The sequence below is a fragment of the Thalia democratica genome, chromosome 8, assembly GCF_965202585.1.
Source record: "Thalia democratica chromosome 8, ktThaDemo2.hap1.1, whole genome shotgun sequence".
NCBI classification, from domain to species: domain Eukaryota; kingdom Metazoa; phylum Chordata; class Thaliacea; order Salpida; family Salpidae; genus Thalia; species Thalia democratica.
In genome coordinates, this window is record NC_139172.1 from 25,351,809 (window position 1) to 25,368,800 (window position 16,992).

At 26.9% G+C, this 16,992-nt stretch overlaps 2 protein-coding genes across 2 annotated transcripts; both read right to left on the reverse strand.

Annotated features, from left to right (window-relative positions):
• Positions 1 to 401: 401 nt before the first annotated feature.
• LOC145842585 (uncharacterized) lies at positions 402 to 5,898 on the reverse strand. The gene is made up of 5 exons (XM_082950051.1): positions 5,781 to 5,898; positions 2,304 to 2,735; positions 1,637 to 1,739; positions 1,395 to 1,525; positions 402 to 1,096 (listed from the first exon to the last, which is right to left on the reverse strand). Exons 1-5 carry the CDS (start codon positions 5,872 to 5,874, stop codon positions 774 to 776), a joined length of 1,083 nt encoding a protein of 360 aa, XP_082806177.1. The 5' UTR covers positions 5,875 to 5,898; the 3' UTR covers positions 402 to 773.
• A 504-nt stretch (positions 5,899 to 6,402) lies between these two features.
• On the reverse strand, positions 6,403 to 7,791 carry LOC145842541 (mortality factor 4-like protein 1). The gene has a single exon (XM_082950000.1). It carries the CDS (start codon positions 7,783 to 7,785, stop codon positions 6,841 to 6,843), a length of 945 nt encoding a protein of 314 aa, XP_082806126.1. The 5' UTR covers positions 7,786 to 7,791; the 3' UTR covers positions 6,403 to 6,840.
• Positions 7,792 to 16,992: the final 9,201 nt, after the last annotated feature.

The following is a 16,992-nucleotide window of genomic DNA, read 5'->3' on the forward strand; positions in this document are numbered from 1 at the left end:
TTGAAAAAAAAAAGACTACCTCTGTCAAAAAACAAGCATCAAAAGACTTTGCATAATTTGTTGAAAAAAATTTTGATTTTCAAAAATTCGTGCGCGACTTAAGCGGGTTCTTACTTTATCTAAGTCCTTATTGTTCTTCTATCTTAATTTGTTTCAGCTTTTGCAATAACATAGTTTAATATAAAAGATATGATAACTAAAAGTTGTTATATAAATATATGGTCAAAATTATTACAAAAAGTCTAAATAAAACTTTTAATTGAAAAAACATTAAATATAATATACATAAAAAATAACTTGTAGAAAATTTAAAAAAATAATTTCACTAGTATATGTTTTAACAAAACAAAGCATAAGCTTGTTATATTTTCATTATAAAATAAATAAAAGTGACGAATCAGTGGCAAAGACATAAGTGATATTTTAATTTTGATTTGAAAACAGCTTCATTTTAAACTTTCAACTTAATTTACACTAAAATTTTGAATACTATTTCAACAATAGAACTATTTGACCAAATTCGGAAAACATAATTAATTCAAATGCCTAAAATGCTAATAAAGAAGATATTTTTGTTGCTTTGCAATATACTTACATTTGTTACTCGACTTATCTTATTTGTGCAAAACGACTTTCATACAAAATCAAAGTTTTGAAAATTGTAACAAAACCAAAGTTCAACTACAAAAACTGAATAGTCAACAACCAGTGACCGTTGTAAAGAACCTAATTAGTTTAATAACCTAAATACATTTTAATTAATTTCATATAATTCAGCAAAGTTCCAACGGAGGCGGCATCATTGGAACAGAGAACACTTCAAACTCCTCACTTTTGAACAAGTCAAGCTCCACAGGCGGTATTTTGTCCAATGGAGTGTAAGAGCCCGGGTCGATCTTCACCTCGGCTCTCTGCTGATTGGTCGAAGTTCCAAACAGGTCGCCTTGCAGCTGTTGTGATTGGTTGACTTGTTGTGGCGGCAAGTTGCTGTTTTGAACCGGAGTGCTGTTCTGCTGAGCTTGGGTGAAATTGGTAGAAGTTCTCATGTCTTCTTCCTGCGATGCTGCTTCGCTCGCGTTCGGTTTTTGAGGTAAAGCTGCGTTTAGTTGTTTGTTTTTAAGGTAAATGTAAAACATAAATTTTACTATTGTTGGGAGCTTCAATTCGTAAAGTTGCTATGTTAAATGGTTTTGATGGTAAGTGTTTTAAACGGGTATCAGCTGTTGTATGTTATATAGGTTAATATTTGTACTTGAAAACTAAAAAATAAATTAAATTATAACATTTACATCTTTTTTTAAAAAAAATTAAATTCGTGTTAGTTCAAATTAGCAGTTCAGCAATTTGTTAAAGATGATCCAAGTTTAAACGACTATATTATGTGTTACTCCAACCTGAGTTTAAATACAATTTTGGAATTTGTAGTGTTTCAGAGGGTTCGTTTTGTTGGTTGTTTTCGATTTGTTTAATAATTGAGTTTTGTAAAGAAGTATCTATCGTGATATCACTCAGTTGCTGTTTTCGCCTGTTAATAAATATCTGTTCAGATACAATACAAAAATAATCAGTTTATCTGTATACAGGTTAATACAATAGTAATAAGTTCAACGTAACAAACATACAAAAGTCTACTTACTGATTGTAACTCTCTTTTAAACGAGAGTCATAATTTTGATAATTGTTCTTTCCATGTATCAAATAAATCAGTCTCATTTCTTCTGGACTTATATCCGGCAATCCTTCAAAAAATTTTTGTTTTGTTCATTAAAATAACTTTAATTGACTTTATTATATCAGGTTGGCCACACTTTTTTAGAAGCTAATTGCTTTACATAAAAATAGTATTATGCAATTACATCTAATCAAAACAAAATTATATTGACTACTTATATGCAATAAATTGAAAAAAAGTATTATTACTAAAATTACAGAAATAAAAAATATTTATGCTAAAATTGTACTAAACAATTTGTAGATTTTAGCTTGATAAAATACTTATTCCATCTTTACATATAGGCATAAATTATAAGATTTTAATAATTTATTTTTATGAAAATACTAATTAGTGATAATTTAACCAGCTTTAGCTTAAATATATCAAGTACATTAAATTTTATAAATGATATTTTGATCCTATTAATTAATGATTAAGAATTTTTCAAAAAATAATTCTTATAATGGAAATTAAAACTACAGAATAAGACCACCGCCCTACTTTCTTTTTTAATACTGAAACGAATCATAATAAAAAAGTCAACTCTACTTAACAAAACATTTTCTTCCAACCACCGCACAACATTTACCTTCGTCCATGTAGCTGTCGGGTATGACGCCGGGCAGTTTGGGCGAGTAAACCGAAAACGGCCAGCACCTGCTCTGCCTCCACTCGTCCACACCCTTCTTCACCACCGCCGTCACGTCGCTCACGTCATAATTGCCCCTCCTTTGCGGTTGGCTGCCCTGTCTGCCGCCTCTTGCGGAGGTTCGCGCGAACACGTTGTCGCTGTTGTGGTTGTAGCTTTTCTGGTTGTAGCTGTTCTGGTTGTAGCTGTTCTGGTTGTAGCTTTTCTGGTTGTAGCTGTTTTGGTTGTAGCTTTTCTGGTTGTAGCTGTTCTGGTTGTAGCTGTTCTGGTTGTAGCTGTTCTGGTTGTAGCTGTTTTGGTTGTAGCTTTTCTGGTTGTAGCTGTTCTGATTGTAGCTGTTTTGGTTGTAGCTGTTTCTGTTGTTTTGCTGACCTTTTGAAAACATTTCTTGTACTATACTTGTTTCAAAAAACATTGTTATTGAATATATATGAATAAAGTTTATTTTTAAGATTAGAAATCAAACCATAGTTAGGATTTCCAAAAGCTTTTTGAATTTTTTTTCGGGTTTTCTAAATTTATTTTGAGTTTTTGAAAGTAGAATTCTTTTAGTCCGTTTTTAGTATAAAATTAAATTTGAGATAAAAAACTTCTTAAATGGTAAAAAATAATGAAAAAATACTGCAATCCTACTTTAAATGTACTTTATATTAAAAAATTCTAATTAATACAAGTATTCTTTTTCAACATATAAAAGTTATTTAAACTTAAGGCTTTTAAGTAAGTTTCCTTCTTAATTCCAGGTTTTTAATAAAATTTCCCCAACTCCAGGTTTTTTTTTTTGCTAAACTGTCAAATTCCAGTTGTTGTCAGGCTTTTTAGCAACCCTGTATAATTCAGTTCTCTTTACAATATAGTTAACAAATGCTATATTGTTTTACGATTAAAACAAAATTAAATTAAGTTCGTTATTTGAAAAGTTATAAAATCTATGCGGAGGTTATGTTAATTGATTAAGAAAAAACAACATGAAGCACTAAAGCAGGGTTTCCCAACCAGGGGTGCTCGCACCCCTTTGTGGTGCGAAGCTGCATTCCAGGGTTGCGAGATGGCTTTTCAATTTAGTTTGATAAATATGTAGATTTTTCTTTAACTTAGGCGACTGTAAGCCGAAATTTATTTTACTAAACAAAACATAACAATCGACTTATAAAGCTTTCAAGCAATTAAAATCATATAAAATGGATGAAGAACAAAAAAAGGTCTTAAGTTTTTGAAAGGTAATTTTAAAACTCACACCAGACATTATGAGAAAATGGCAAATTAAACTACTGATTTAGTACTCATGGAGAAACCATCTACAGTGTCCAGAGTGTTAAACCAAATTCACAGCTTGACAACTTGTGTACTTTAAGTAATCGGGGCGACGGGCACTGATCCATCTACTTGACCAAGTGTAGTTTCTCCTTATAATTCTGATTGAGTGGTTGTGGCGGGCGAAACTATGTCCAATGTTCATGGTGTGAATTTTCACAACTCGTGTACTGTGGTTAATCAGGGTGACGGATACTGATCCATCAACTTTACCATGTCTGTGTAGTTTCTCATTAGACTTATAGTAGAGGGGTTGTTGGGAAGCCATGTCCAGCACTCATGCTGCAAAACCAGACTCACAAATTGACAAATTGTGTACTGTGAGTAATCAGGATTTCGGGTACAGATCGATCAACTTGACCAGGTGTAGTTTATCCTCAGACTTCTGATTGGGAGGCTGTAGAGCAGGGTTTCCCAACCAGGGGTGCTCGAACTCCTTGGGTTGCGAGATTACTTTTCGATTTTGTTTGATAAATAAGGATATTTTTCTGTAATTTGGGCGACTGTAGGTCAAATATTATTTTAGTAAACAAAACATAACTATTGCTCTTAAAGCTTACAAGTAATTATGATCATATAATATGGACCAAAAACAAAAATTAAGTGTTTTTAAAGGTAATTTCAAAACATACACTAGACATTAAGAAAATTGTAAATTGGGGTGCACAGATTTTGTTTAGCATGACGACCACTAGTCTAATTGCATAATTTTAACTAAGTTTTCAAACTGTATACTAAGTTTGTTATAGTTATTATGCCCTTTACATGTACTGCATGGAGTGCAAGAACCAATTAAAAAATTTTAGGGGTGCGGGGCATCAAAAAGGTTGGGAACCACTTCATTAAAGAAAACTTTTTAAGTATGATGGACCAGTAACTTTTAAGAAAATGTAAAACTTTTAAGATACAGTCATTTTGGTGAGAATGATCTCCAGTTTAAACAAACAAAGGGAATTTTTTTCATCTCTTTTTTATTAGAAAAATTAAAGATCCACCAATTACTTTTATGATATTTTTTTTTATTTTAAATATTAAGTTTAAAGAATTAAACAAACACTTTTTACCAAAATTCTATCATTAAGATTAAATATTAAAAATAGTAATAATTATTTTTAAGGATAGTAAAAACTTGATCTATAACTACTGAATCTGAATTTATCAATTCAAAGGTAATTTTAATAAGATATAAAATCAAAAATTATTAAAAATTAAAATTTAGTTAAGTTTGTTTTAACAATGACTAAATTAAAAAATTAAAAACTAGTTTAAATTAGATGTACAACTTAAAAGTAAAGTAAATTTTATAACTAATATTAAATTTATTTAAACAAAGGCAACGTCTTTTTTTACCCTACAGGGATCTTCAGGCCTTTTTTTTTTTGAAACCTGAAGGTAAAACGACGTTGCCTTTTTTAAAATAAATTTAGTATTAATATTGTCCCCGAAATAGGTTTTGTGAGAATTTTGTGCTAAAGGGATACCCTTTACTGTTAATCTGTAAATTTTATAATGGTAGAAACGGGTAAACTCAAACAAAAGTAGAAACTTTAAGTTAAGTTAAGCTGTTACCAACTTTTTTAATAGTTTTGCAAATGAAATAATTTGGATATTACAAAGACGAATGTGTTATATAGTTATAAACTGAAGTTTTGCAATTAGAAAGATTGATTAAAGTACTTGTTGAAGGTATTTAAATAAGAAAGCTTAGATATTTTATCTTTAAATAAATAGTAAACTCAAACAATATTATTTGTTCGTTTACTTCTCTACAGTACTTAAATATTAAATAAAATACCAAACTAAAATACTTTTTCAAGAAAGTCTTTGAAAATAAGCACTCTTTTTTGTATTATAAAAATATTTACATTACAGAAACAGTAATCTTTTGAAATGTGATCTTAATTTCAATTAAAATATATAGTATTGTCTATTTCATTAGTTTTGTTTTTAAAGTGTTTCAAACTTTTTGTGGTATAGTTTTTTTAATCAACTGGTAAAGCAAATACTTTCTTAATTATGTTCTGCCAGCAAAATTGTTCCATCAAGTAGAAAAATTGTCACTGCTACCTTAAAGTATAAATAACAACTTATTATATAACTTACTATGATTTCTTCCACTATATTCCCTCACATGTTCGAACCTACACCTATCTCCGTATCTACAATTACCTTGTGCATAAAACTTACAAAGAACCATTTTTAAGCTTTATAACAATAATCTATAGTTTGAAGAAATTGTTAAAAATAAAACTATCACTTGTTAAATTATCAAATTTTCAAAAGAATAGAATTTAACTACTAAATTTTTTAATAAAAAAATTAGTTTTATTATTTATTATCTAGGCATTTCAAAATGAAATGCTTATGAGTAGACTACTAAAAAATCTATATTACAAAAGATCTATTAATTTATGTTTTCATACCATTTAAATAAAGTAACTATTTAAATTTATATAATATATAACAACAATTTTAATGTATAATTTTTCCTTTTCAATAAATGATCTGTTATAAAAGCTACTTTTAAATAGTATTTCATATAATTATAAATCAAAAATGTTTTAGTAAGAACTCTTATTGTAAAATATGTTTTGAACTCATAGTTAATAAGAAGTTAAATTACTTCATAAAGCTCTCAAACCAAACTTTGTTTTTTAAGGCCATAAGAGATTAGCTTTAAGTATACTATTACAAACAGCTTGTAAGAAGCCGATTTTACAAAGAAGATCTATATTTTATTTGCTGACAACTATATAGCTTTTATTTTCTATTTCAGAAAAAGTAATATTTATAGATTAAATAAAAAAACCGTCCTATGAGTGGTTTATATTTTATTATGATTACACTGAAAAGGAGTAAAAACTATAGTAGGAGATAAATTTAAGTAAAATAGTCTATTTGTGTAGTTTTAGTTTTCTTTTCCATAAGGAACCTAATGAACTTTCTACTTTTCACTGCTTTAAAAAATTACTTTTAATTTTTTTTAATATTCAACAACAAATGTTTAGTTTTTAATGTAAAAAATACTTATTTAAAAAATAGGACTTATTACTCCTATGGCCTTAAATTAATGTAAGAGGCTTTTACAAAAACAAAAAAAGACAAAAATTATCATGTAAATCTTGAAATCATTTTTTTATAAGTTTATTATTTATATCAGCCTTTAAAATGATCTTCTAAGGTATTCAGGAGGTGCATTATAACAAATGCTTGATTTTACAAACTTCTTGTAGTTACTTGAAATGAAATCAATTATGTTTTGGCAGTCTCGTCTTAAGCATTCTATAGTTTGTGGAGCAAAAGTGTTATTGTTTTGTAACTCTGAATCCATATAAACAAGAAATCTGATTAAATGAGGTGCTCCATATATCTGTGATGCTGCTTTTTGTGGATTTTCAGCCAAAATATCAGAGTATTGATGTCTTTCAAACTTGTACAACAAACGACTTCCCATAGTTGTATTAAAACCTTCTTTTAAACCATCTATGTAGGAATTCGATTCTTTACACTTTTGATCTCCCTTATTAGTTTCAATCTGTTCTTTGTACTCATCCACAATTCTTTCAACAGTGTAATTTGAGGGTAAATGATAAAGCATCTTTTCCAAGTTAATGTAGTTGTTTTCGTCATTTAAGAGGGAATAAAAGAATACTGGAATGTTCAAAAGTGACACTTTTCTTTTTTTAATGCTGCTAGGACCCTCAGTATCAGCGCAAAGCTTCTCTTCTGAACAGTTAAGTTCACTTTCTGCACCAGAGCTTTCCGATTTTCTTTTGCTGTCTTCACCAGTTTGTGTTCTCAACTCTTTTTTCACTGTGATTCCATTGCCCATCACAACTTTTTTTCTTGAAGCACTATTAAATCTGCCAACAATCTCATTCTGTAAATTTAAATTATCCTGTGTAAGTTTTAGCATTCTATCAGTAGTCACCCATTCATCATGATTTTTGCTCCAGCCACTATAGTGAACCAAGAACTTTGTTAGGCCATCTTTCACACTTTTCTTTAATATTTTAGCTTCGTAAATCAATACCTTTTGCTCGCATAAAATTTTTTCACCAACAGTAAACGTAACATTCATGTCCTGTTTAGTGTTTGTAGAAGACATCTTAAAAAAATTATCTGAAATTGGTTTTATTAATTTTAAACAGCTTAAAAATATATACTGTTTTAGAATAAGAAAAATTAACCTGCCTGTAACATTAAAAAAACTTTTTTTTGACCTTATTTAGTGTTGATTTTTTTTTTTTATTTGTTCACTTAATGTATGTTATGTTTTTACTTAAAACTTAGTTTAAATTAAAAATAAGAATTGTTTTTAACCAATATAAAAAAGTTATATAAAACAAAGTTGCAAATAGAATATGAATTTTTTAGCACAAATGTTTTTTGTGTAGTTACATCATAAAATATTTTTAAGATTCAGAAACAACTTATTAGTGCAAACTTAAAACCAGTATAAATATAACACATGCACTAAACAAAGAAAGCAACAAGCAAAATTTAAATAAACTTTATGTTAATAAAGTTTTATTAATTAATAAAGAGTTTGGTAAAAATAGCATAGCTCTACAGTTTAAATATTTAATTAAAAATAAGGAATATTAAATTGTACAAGAACAAAATTGCAGGAGTGCACAAAATTGCACGAAGTCAAATTTGCACGAGGGTCAATTTTGCACAAGTTCTATTTTGCACAAGAGTATAAAAAAAATAAATAAAAACAGAAAGTAAAATAATAAATTAAAAAAAAAAATTACTGACCAAGGGTAAGGGTTAGGGGTAACAGTGATAGTAAACATGAAAATAAAAAAATAACTATAAAAACTATTATTTAAAAAAAAATAAAAAAGATAATAATTAATCAAAAAAAAGCTAACAACCAAGGGTAAGGGTTAGAGGTAAAAGTAATAGTAAATTGAAAAAAAATTAAAATCAATAAAAAAATTAATAAATATAAATTTAACCCTTGCAAAAGTGTCTCCGTGCAAAATTGTATGCTTGTGCAAAAGTGTCTTAGTGCAACTTTATCCCTTTGTGCAAAAGTATTTTTGTGCAATTTTGTCCCCTTATGCAATTTTGTATGTTTGTGCAAATTTGACAGCTACCCATTAAAAATACTTAATAACCTATAGTAAGTAAATTTTAAGATGTAAGTGGTTATAGATAAGTAGTTCAGTATTATTTATTTAAGGATACAAAGCAAAAAAATATACAACAGAATAAAAAAGCTTATTTTTTGGTTTCTAAAACTGTACACCATTACACAAAAATTTTTAAGAGATGTAACCAACTTTCAAAAAAATTTATAATATTTTCACTTAAGGTTGATTTTAAATGAGTCTTAACAAATTGTTTTATTTTAAGAAATAACAAATATTTGGACGGGTCAAATATGTACAAAGACATTTTTGCACAAAGAGTTAAATATGCCTAAAGAGACACTTTTGTCAGAAGGAACATTTTTGCCCAAAGACTATTTTGCACAAAGAAATGACATTTTTTGAACAAGAGTAAAATAAATAAAAAAACAAGAAAAGTTACCTATCAAGGGTAAGGGTTAACAGTGATAGTAAAAATAAAAAAGAAAGATCACATAGAATTGTTAATGTAGCTTATTCTTTCAAGACTTTAGTTAGTATTACAATATAGGCTATATTAACTCTCCTCTAGCAGTAGAGATCTTTGTATATTGTTTTCAATAAATCAAATCATATAATAGAAATTATTAATAAAAATTCTAAATAAAAAAGTAAATATAAATAAACAAAACATAAAATAATGAAAAATCAAAAAAAAAATAAATAAACAAAAATTTAAAATACAAACTACCAACCTAGAGTGAGAATTAGGGGTAAGTAAAAGTGAAAGCAAAAAAAAAGTCAATATGTGCAAAAGTGTCTTTGTGTAAAAGTGACCTCTTGTGCAAAATTGACACCATGCACAAATGTCTTTGTGTAAAACTATCCCTTTGAGTAAAAATGTCCTTTTGTGCATATTTGACACCTACCCAACAAATACAGCTGAGCCTTCAAAGGAGTTTTTTCCAAAAAAAAAGTAATAATGAAACTAATAACTATCGAGTGTGCACTCTTTTTTTTCCATTAAAAACTTTTTATAGACAAAGGGTTAAAACTCTTTGAGTCAAAAAAACTTTTGCAACTCTGACACAAACTACTTACTTCTCATAAGCATTCTCCTTTATATAATTAAAAGAATGCTTTATAAACTAACAACCAATCCTTAAAATCAGCATATTGCAGCCAACTGCGTTTAAAACATTTTACAAATAGTTTTTTACTCATTATAAAAGCTTAAATAAATCTGCAAAATAAGTTGTAAAAATTACAAAAAGTTCTTATTTGTAACAACACTGGCATTAAAACTGATGTTGGTTGGCAAATGTTTTTGGCAAATTTTCTCCAGGTTTTTAAAATAACACGTTATAGAAACTATTTTTAGTTTAAATTTAAGTTAGTATAACAACATTGAAAATATACTGTAAAGCTACTTTAAATGAGTTTTAAAAAAAATGTTGATGATGACAAAAAAATTTATCTATACAATCGATTTTTTGTGTCAAACTAAAATTTTACCACTTAACATGTAAAAATAGTTAAAACTACAGGTTTTTCGTAGGCTTTATAGTAGTTTTTGTTCAAAATTCTAGGTGTTTTTAGTCTAAATTGCCAAATTCCAGGATTTTCCAGGATTCGATTTACCTATCATGTAAAATATTAAATTAGAATAGCACTATTCTATACTCATCTTATAGCTTTGTTTACTACAAATGAATATTTTCAAGTTAAGACAAATAACTTTTTCTATGACTAAAGAAAATATTAAACTATAAAATTTTACTGGACTTTAAAACTAAATAAAATTAGACAGTTAAATGTAATTTATTTCATTCAACTGATTATGTTTTATATCAGGGTTTCCCAAACTTTTTTGCAAATGGCCCCCTTTAAAGAGTTTGAAAAAGCAATGGCCCCCTTCAACATATAGGTTACTCATAAACTACGATAAAATAAACTTAAGACCTTTTTTTTTGCTCTTCATCTGCAACTCAAGAATATCTAGTGTAAGTTTCTAACCTACCATAAAATACACATAAGACCTTTTTTTGCTCTTCATTTGCAACTCAAGAATATCTAGTGTAAGTTTTTTAAACTACCATAAAATACACATAAGACCTTTTTTTTTGCTGTTCATCTGCAACTCAAGAATATCTAGTGTAAGTTTCAAGTTATGGTCTCATGGCCCCCCTGTGGCTCCTTTACTGCTCATGGCCCCCTGAGCATCTGTCATGGCCCCCTAGGGGGGCACTTGGCCCACTTTGGGAAACCCTGTTTTATATAAATAAAATACATAATAAAAATTGTTTTCAGAGTTCAAACAAAAACTACAATGTTGTTTCTAATAAGTAAACAACTATATATTGAAATTAAACCAACTAAATTTCATTCAAGTTCTATAAATAACACTAGCTTAAGATTTTCAAAAATTTTTAATCTGTCCAAAGTTTTTTATTTAAAAAAATCAAACCTTCTAAATCATTTAAACTTTAAAAAGAAATCAAACTAGCATGAGTTATCTTGCTATTTTAAAAATATCCTGAGTATACTGATTGTGTAGCAACCATGACAGGTTTAAAAAAGTTAAGACTTGACTACTTCAGGATTCTTATTAAAACTTCAGAAAAAACACCTAAGGAAATTTATGGAAAGTTAGCAAAAATTTATGGAAAGTTATCAAAAACATTTTGTGTGTTAGACTGTGTTAAAGAACAACTATATTACACCATAGGGACTTCGATCTTTATTTTTACAAGTTGATCTTATTTTGTAGAGTTTTATCTGACATTTTCAACTAATTTAAAAAATTCAAGGTACTTTGTGAGGTATAAGCAATCAAAGTTAGTAAGCCCAATAGGTACATAGTGGAAAGTACAAACAAAAAACACAAAAAAAGACTGTTTCACAAAAATCTATCTTCTTCTTTATTTTTTATTCAAACTTTCACAGGTAGTCCATAACTAATACTTAAATTGATTCAATGCAATATTTTTTAATATTTAAGAATCCCAACATTAAAAGTCTTTTTAATTATAAAGGAACGTTTTATGAAATTTTTTTTTGAGGTGTCTAGCTCAAAAAATGAAAAAGATGATAGATTTTAGTAGTCTTTTAAATTTCCTAGAAAATTGATCTTAAAAAATTTGCAGTCCATCTGTTGTATTGGAAACTTTTTACAAACATTACAATATCTCAAAAATTGAATAAAATCTTTAAATTGTATAAAAAATGGCTTATAGTTTATACTAAAAGCTTTCATTTAAGAGTTAATGTTATTTAGTATAAAAATATGATGAAGCCCCTATGACCTTAAACTACTGTTCATTTTCTTTTTTTTAATATTTTTTTATCAAATTGTTAGTTGATGTTACTGTATTTTTTATAATAGCTCTTTAGTTTGCTTTAAAAGCTTAATTTTTGATAGGGAATAGTCTTTATGTTAATCTTATTCAGTGTATAGCATATAATGAAAACTAAATGCTATAAAAGGTGGACAGTATTAAACTGTGTAAAGGAGAAGTATTCTTATTATTACATTACTGAAATCAACTTAATATAACAGTTGAGATATCATAGCTCTTAAGAATAGTTTTTAAAGGCATAATTTATTTTCTAGCAACTTGAAAAATAAAAACATTTCAATTCTTTATTGCTGAAAATTAATATATTGGATAAGTAAATTAAAAAGTACTAAAAGTAGAATAATAATTTGACAAGGGCGCCGGTCAAATATGCACAAAGGGTCAACATTCACAATAAATTTTTTTGCATGCACAAAGTGATTTTTTTTGAAGAATGGGACACTTTTGCATTAAGATTTTTTGCTTAAAGGGTCATTTTTGCACAAACAAAAATATATTTTTAATTATTAAAACATAATTTAAAAAAAATCTATTGACCAAGGGTAAGGTTAGGGGTAAGGGATAAGAGTGATGGTAAAATAAAATAAAAACAACAACAACAAAAATCAAAAAAATATGTTTATATAAATATATAATTAACAAAAAAAATACTAATAACAAAAAGATAAACACCGACCTAGGGCAAGCTCTATGGATAACAGGGATTAAAAAAAAGTTAAAAAATAAATACAAGGTGGCAACTGGTATTTGAGAAATCTTTTCCAGGTTTTCTGAATTTCTTCCAGATTTTTAAAAGTACACATTTTTAGTTCTATTTGTAGTTAAAATTTAATTATAAGGTAAAAAAAAATGTGTTAAATGGTATAACAACATTGAAAAGATACTGTAAAACTAATTTAAATTAATACTACTTTTATTAATAAAAAAAATTAATGATGACAAAATTTTTTTATCCATATGATAGATTTTTTGTATCAAATCTAAATTCTACTACTTAATATTTAAAAATAGTTTAGAATTCGAGGATTTTAGTGTTTTTTTTAAGCAAAATTTTAGGTTTTTCAAGTATTTTTTCTAAATTTCTCAAATTCCAAAATTTTACAGTTTTTTTAGCCTAGATTGGCAACACTGTCTGGCAGAAATTACTTATAGCTCACCTAATCTGAAGTCTGCAGCCATTCATTAAATAAGGTCTAGTATAGATTTACTGAAGCTAAAAAAGTGTCCTGCCCGGGCCTTAAAAATTTCAAAGAACCTACATAAAAAAGTTTATATACGACCAAATAAGTATCAAAATACACATAAAACAAAAGTAAAAGTTCACTAAAAAGCAAAAAAAAAAAGAAAATTTTTGTAAATTATTTTTATCAAGCTTAAAAATAAAAAAGCTTGAGCTTGTTTCTAGTGCATTAGTTCTTCAATTAAAAAATATTCTTCAATCAATTTAGAAATACTGTTGTGGAAACTAGAAAACACTAGTCTATACTCATTTTTTAAATTTTTAACTGAAAAAAAATATTTATAGTTACTATGAGTCTCCCTGAGATTGTCTAGAATTTAAAACTATTTTTAGTTTCCTTGAGTACCTTGAGTGTGTGGCTACCTTATAAGGTCGGCCAGCAATAACTTTTATTAAATGATTTTTTTTCCAGATTTAAGGGTTGCCACACTTGGAATTAAAAAAAAAACTGTCCTGAGTGACAGCACTGAGTCATCATGAGTATTTTCATATCCTTAAAAAAAAATTAAAACTTTTCAAAATCCATAAAAATCTAGCTCTTCAACAAAATTGTTAAAAAGAACAAAATACTGAAACTAAGTCAACTAAGTATCCTCAAAAATATAGAAAAAACTGGCCCCTAGTTTATATTATCACTAGATGAAGAAGAATACCCTATTTTATTAGTAGTAACTCTTTAGCATAATGATAAGAGAACTTTTTTACATACTTTTAATTTTGTTGATATTTCAAAAATTTATTTTGAAAATTATTTAATTTTATTGATTTTAAATTGTTTTTTGACATATTGCACTTAATAAATATCATAAAAAATTTAGTTTTTAGAACATGAAACTTTGTTTAACTGTTCAAACATATTTAACACTTTATTTTCAGAAGGCTGGCTATATTTTTTACATAATAACTTTAAACACATTAACATTGATACACACACTTTGTGATAGTTAAATACTCACTTTTTTAAATAACATATTTACTCATGACAATTTAAGAGCACATAACTGATAAGGAAGTTAATAATACTTTCTTGAAGCAAAAATAAAACATTATTTTTGGAAATTCAGTAAACTTTTAAGTGTTTTTACATTTTGGCAAATTGCCTACAAAACAAAATGCTTATTAAGAATAAAATTCACAACTAATGGTGTAGTCAAAAAAAACATATCATGAAAATGGTTTTGAGAAACTTTCAAATTTTAAAGCATTTAAAACAACAAAAACTAACATTTTCAAATAATTTCTAAAAGTAAGGATATAAACCAAATGCTTATTTAAAAATAAATACATTTTAAAAACTTACTCAAAAATGATAGGTTCTCAAAAATGTTTTAAGAAGTTTTCATGCATACGAACAACCAAAAAATTTTAATTAATAATTTTTCAAGCACTTAAGCTGACACTTTGCCAAATTTTCTAAAAAAAAACTGACATAGCCTAAATGAACTCTACCAAAACTGTAATGATTGAAAATTCGCTTTTTGCTAATAACTGATCATGTTAATTCATAATCAGGTGTGCAACAACTTAGCCATACTAAAGTTTCTTAATAAAAATTATGAAAACATATCACAGTGCTTATTTAATTATCAGAACACATTTGGCAAGATTTTTCTGTAAACATGTCCAGATAACCAAAATTACAGATAAGTACAAAAAATTTTTTTTTTTATATAATAATATAACTGCTGCATATAATGCAATGCATAATAAAAGAGTTATGGTAAAAACAAATACATAGTAATTGTGAGTAATATTGAAAAAATAAATAATAAAAGCTTAACTTAAGGTTAGTTAATTTATTTTTCTAAGGTAGAAAAACATCAGAATTACTAACCTTCTGCAACTATATATGTTTTTTGAGGGTCAAGCAAGTAAAATTCATGATTTGCAATTACACCTGATCTAATTATTAATTTTGAAAAAATTAATTTTTGTTTAAGAGAAAATATAAATTAAATTTATCTTTAGAAATAAAAAATAATGTAAACCTATCTTATTGAATGAAAAAAACAACTTTTTAAACAAAGAAATAAAAACAGACAGAAAGAAAACAAGAAACTTTGACTCAGTTTAAAGTCAAGGTAATTACCAAGGATTATGTCGCACCAAAATCAAGCTGAAATTATGTTATCTTCTATTTATTTTTTAACAACAAGTTTAGGCTGAAAATTATATTTTACAAATAATAAAATAAAATTTAACTTAGTTGCCATAAACTAAAATACCATAAGTTTTTATCACTTTTGTTTAACAATATAAAGCGATTATATCAATACAATAGTTTATATTGATTATGATATTGTAAAATAAAATTGATTAACTATTTAAGTTTATAATAAAAAATCTTAGTTCTTAATATGCATTTATACAGCTTGTTTAAAACAAAATATCTTTCTAGATTTAACTTATTATGCTTAAAACTTTTATTTTTAGCCTAAAATTGTGGTTAAAAAAGATATTGTTAACAAATTAGTTTCAGCTTGATATTGGTGTGACATCACCCTAGGTAATTACCAAAGTCAATTTAAAGGATACATATCACTCCTAACAAACTAGTTTTTTTATTGGAAGTTCTACTAATATAAGTAATAATAGAGTTTCTTTTATAGTTTTTCCACGTTTTTCAGCAGGAAACTCATGGAATTTTTAAAGTTGTGAAACTTTTTGAATGAAATTACATTGAAATTTTTTTTTCTGACCAAAACTGTCCTGATAATAAGTGAAAAAGTGTTCCAGAAATTTTTAAAAACCTAAAAAAAGATCAGTTTAAATATAGTTACAAAAAATTCTTGTTGAGCCAGTATACTGAGTAGGTTTAGAGTGCTGTGGTTGAATATTTTGTGTTGCATGCAGATTTTGATTAATTGCTTTTGGTTGTTATTTTTATCTGTTTCTCTTATTATACGTATGGTCAATTTTGTTTGTGTCTACTCTGATCATGATTGGCTGGTTTTGGTCTGTTGATGGGTATTGTATGGTTGTGCGTGATTTTTTTTTTTTTTTTTTTTGCTACTATCCAGTTTTTATTATATTTTTGTTATATTTATTTGTTAGCTGTATATATTAATTATTATTGCATAAATATAATTTTTTTCTTTTTTTTTTTTTTCTTACTTTTATTAGACTAAAATTAATTCCACCAATACAAGTTTCAGAAACTACATTTTTCTTAATAGTTTTTGTTTAATTTTTACATATTTATTTTTAATTTTTTTCTAATTTAGCTTAATTTTTAGTTTTTTTTTTTCTGAGTACCATTTCAGTAAATTAGTTAATTATCAAGCTTTAAGATAGTTATTTAATGCTAATGTATTCATTATAATACTAGTTTTATGCATTTGCTCAACAGCTGATTGTGAGTTCACTTTGGTGGCGGTGATCACATGATTGGATTGTTGGTGTGATTTTTTTTGTTGTAGCGCCGGTGAACACTTACTTGGGGATTTGAGCTTCATGATTTTCCCACACTTTGTGGTTTTTAGTGTTGAGATTTTAGCCTTGTGAGTGTTCTCCAAATGGCGTGTCACCAAGGGCTTTTTATTTGTTTAAAAGATAGTTTTTTGTTTATTTTATTTTTGGATAGTTAAAGTTAAATATTAATGGGGCAGGTAAAATTACATATGATGTAACACACT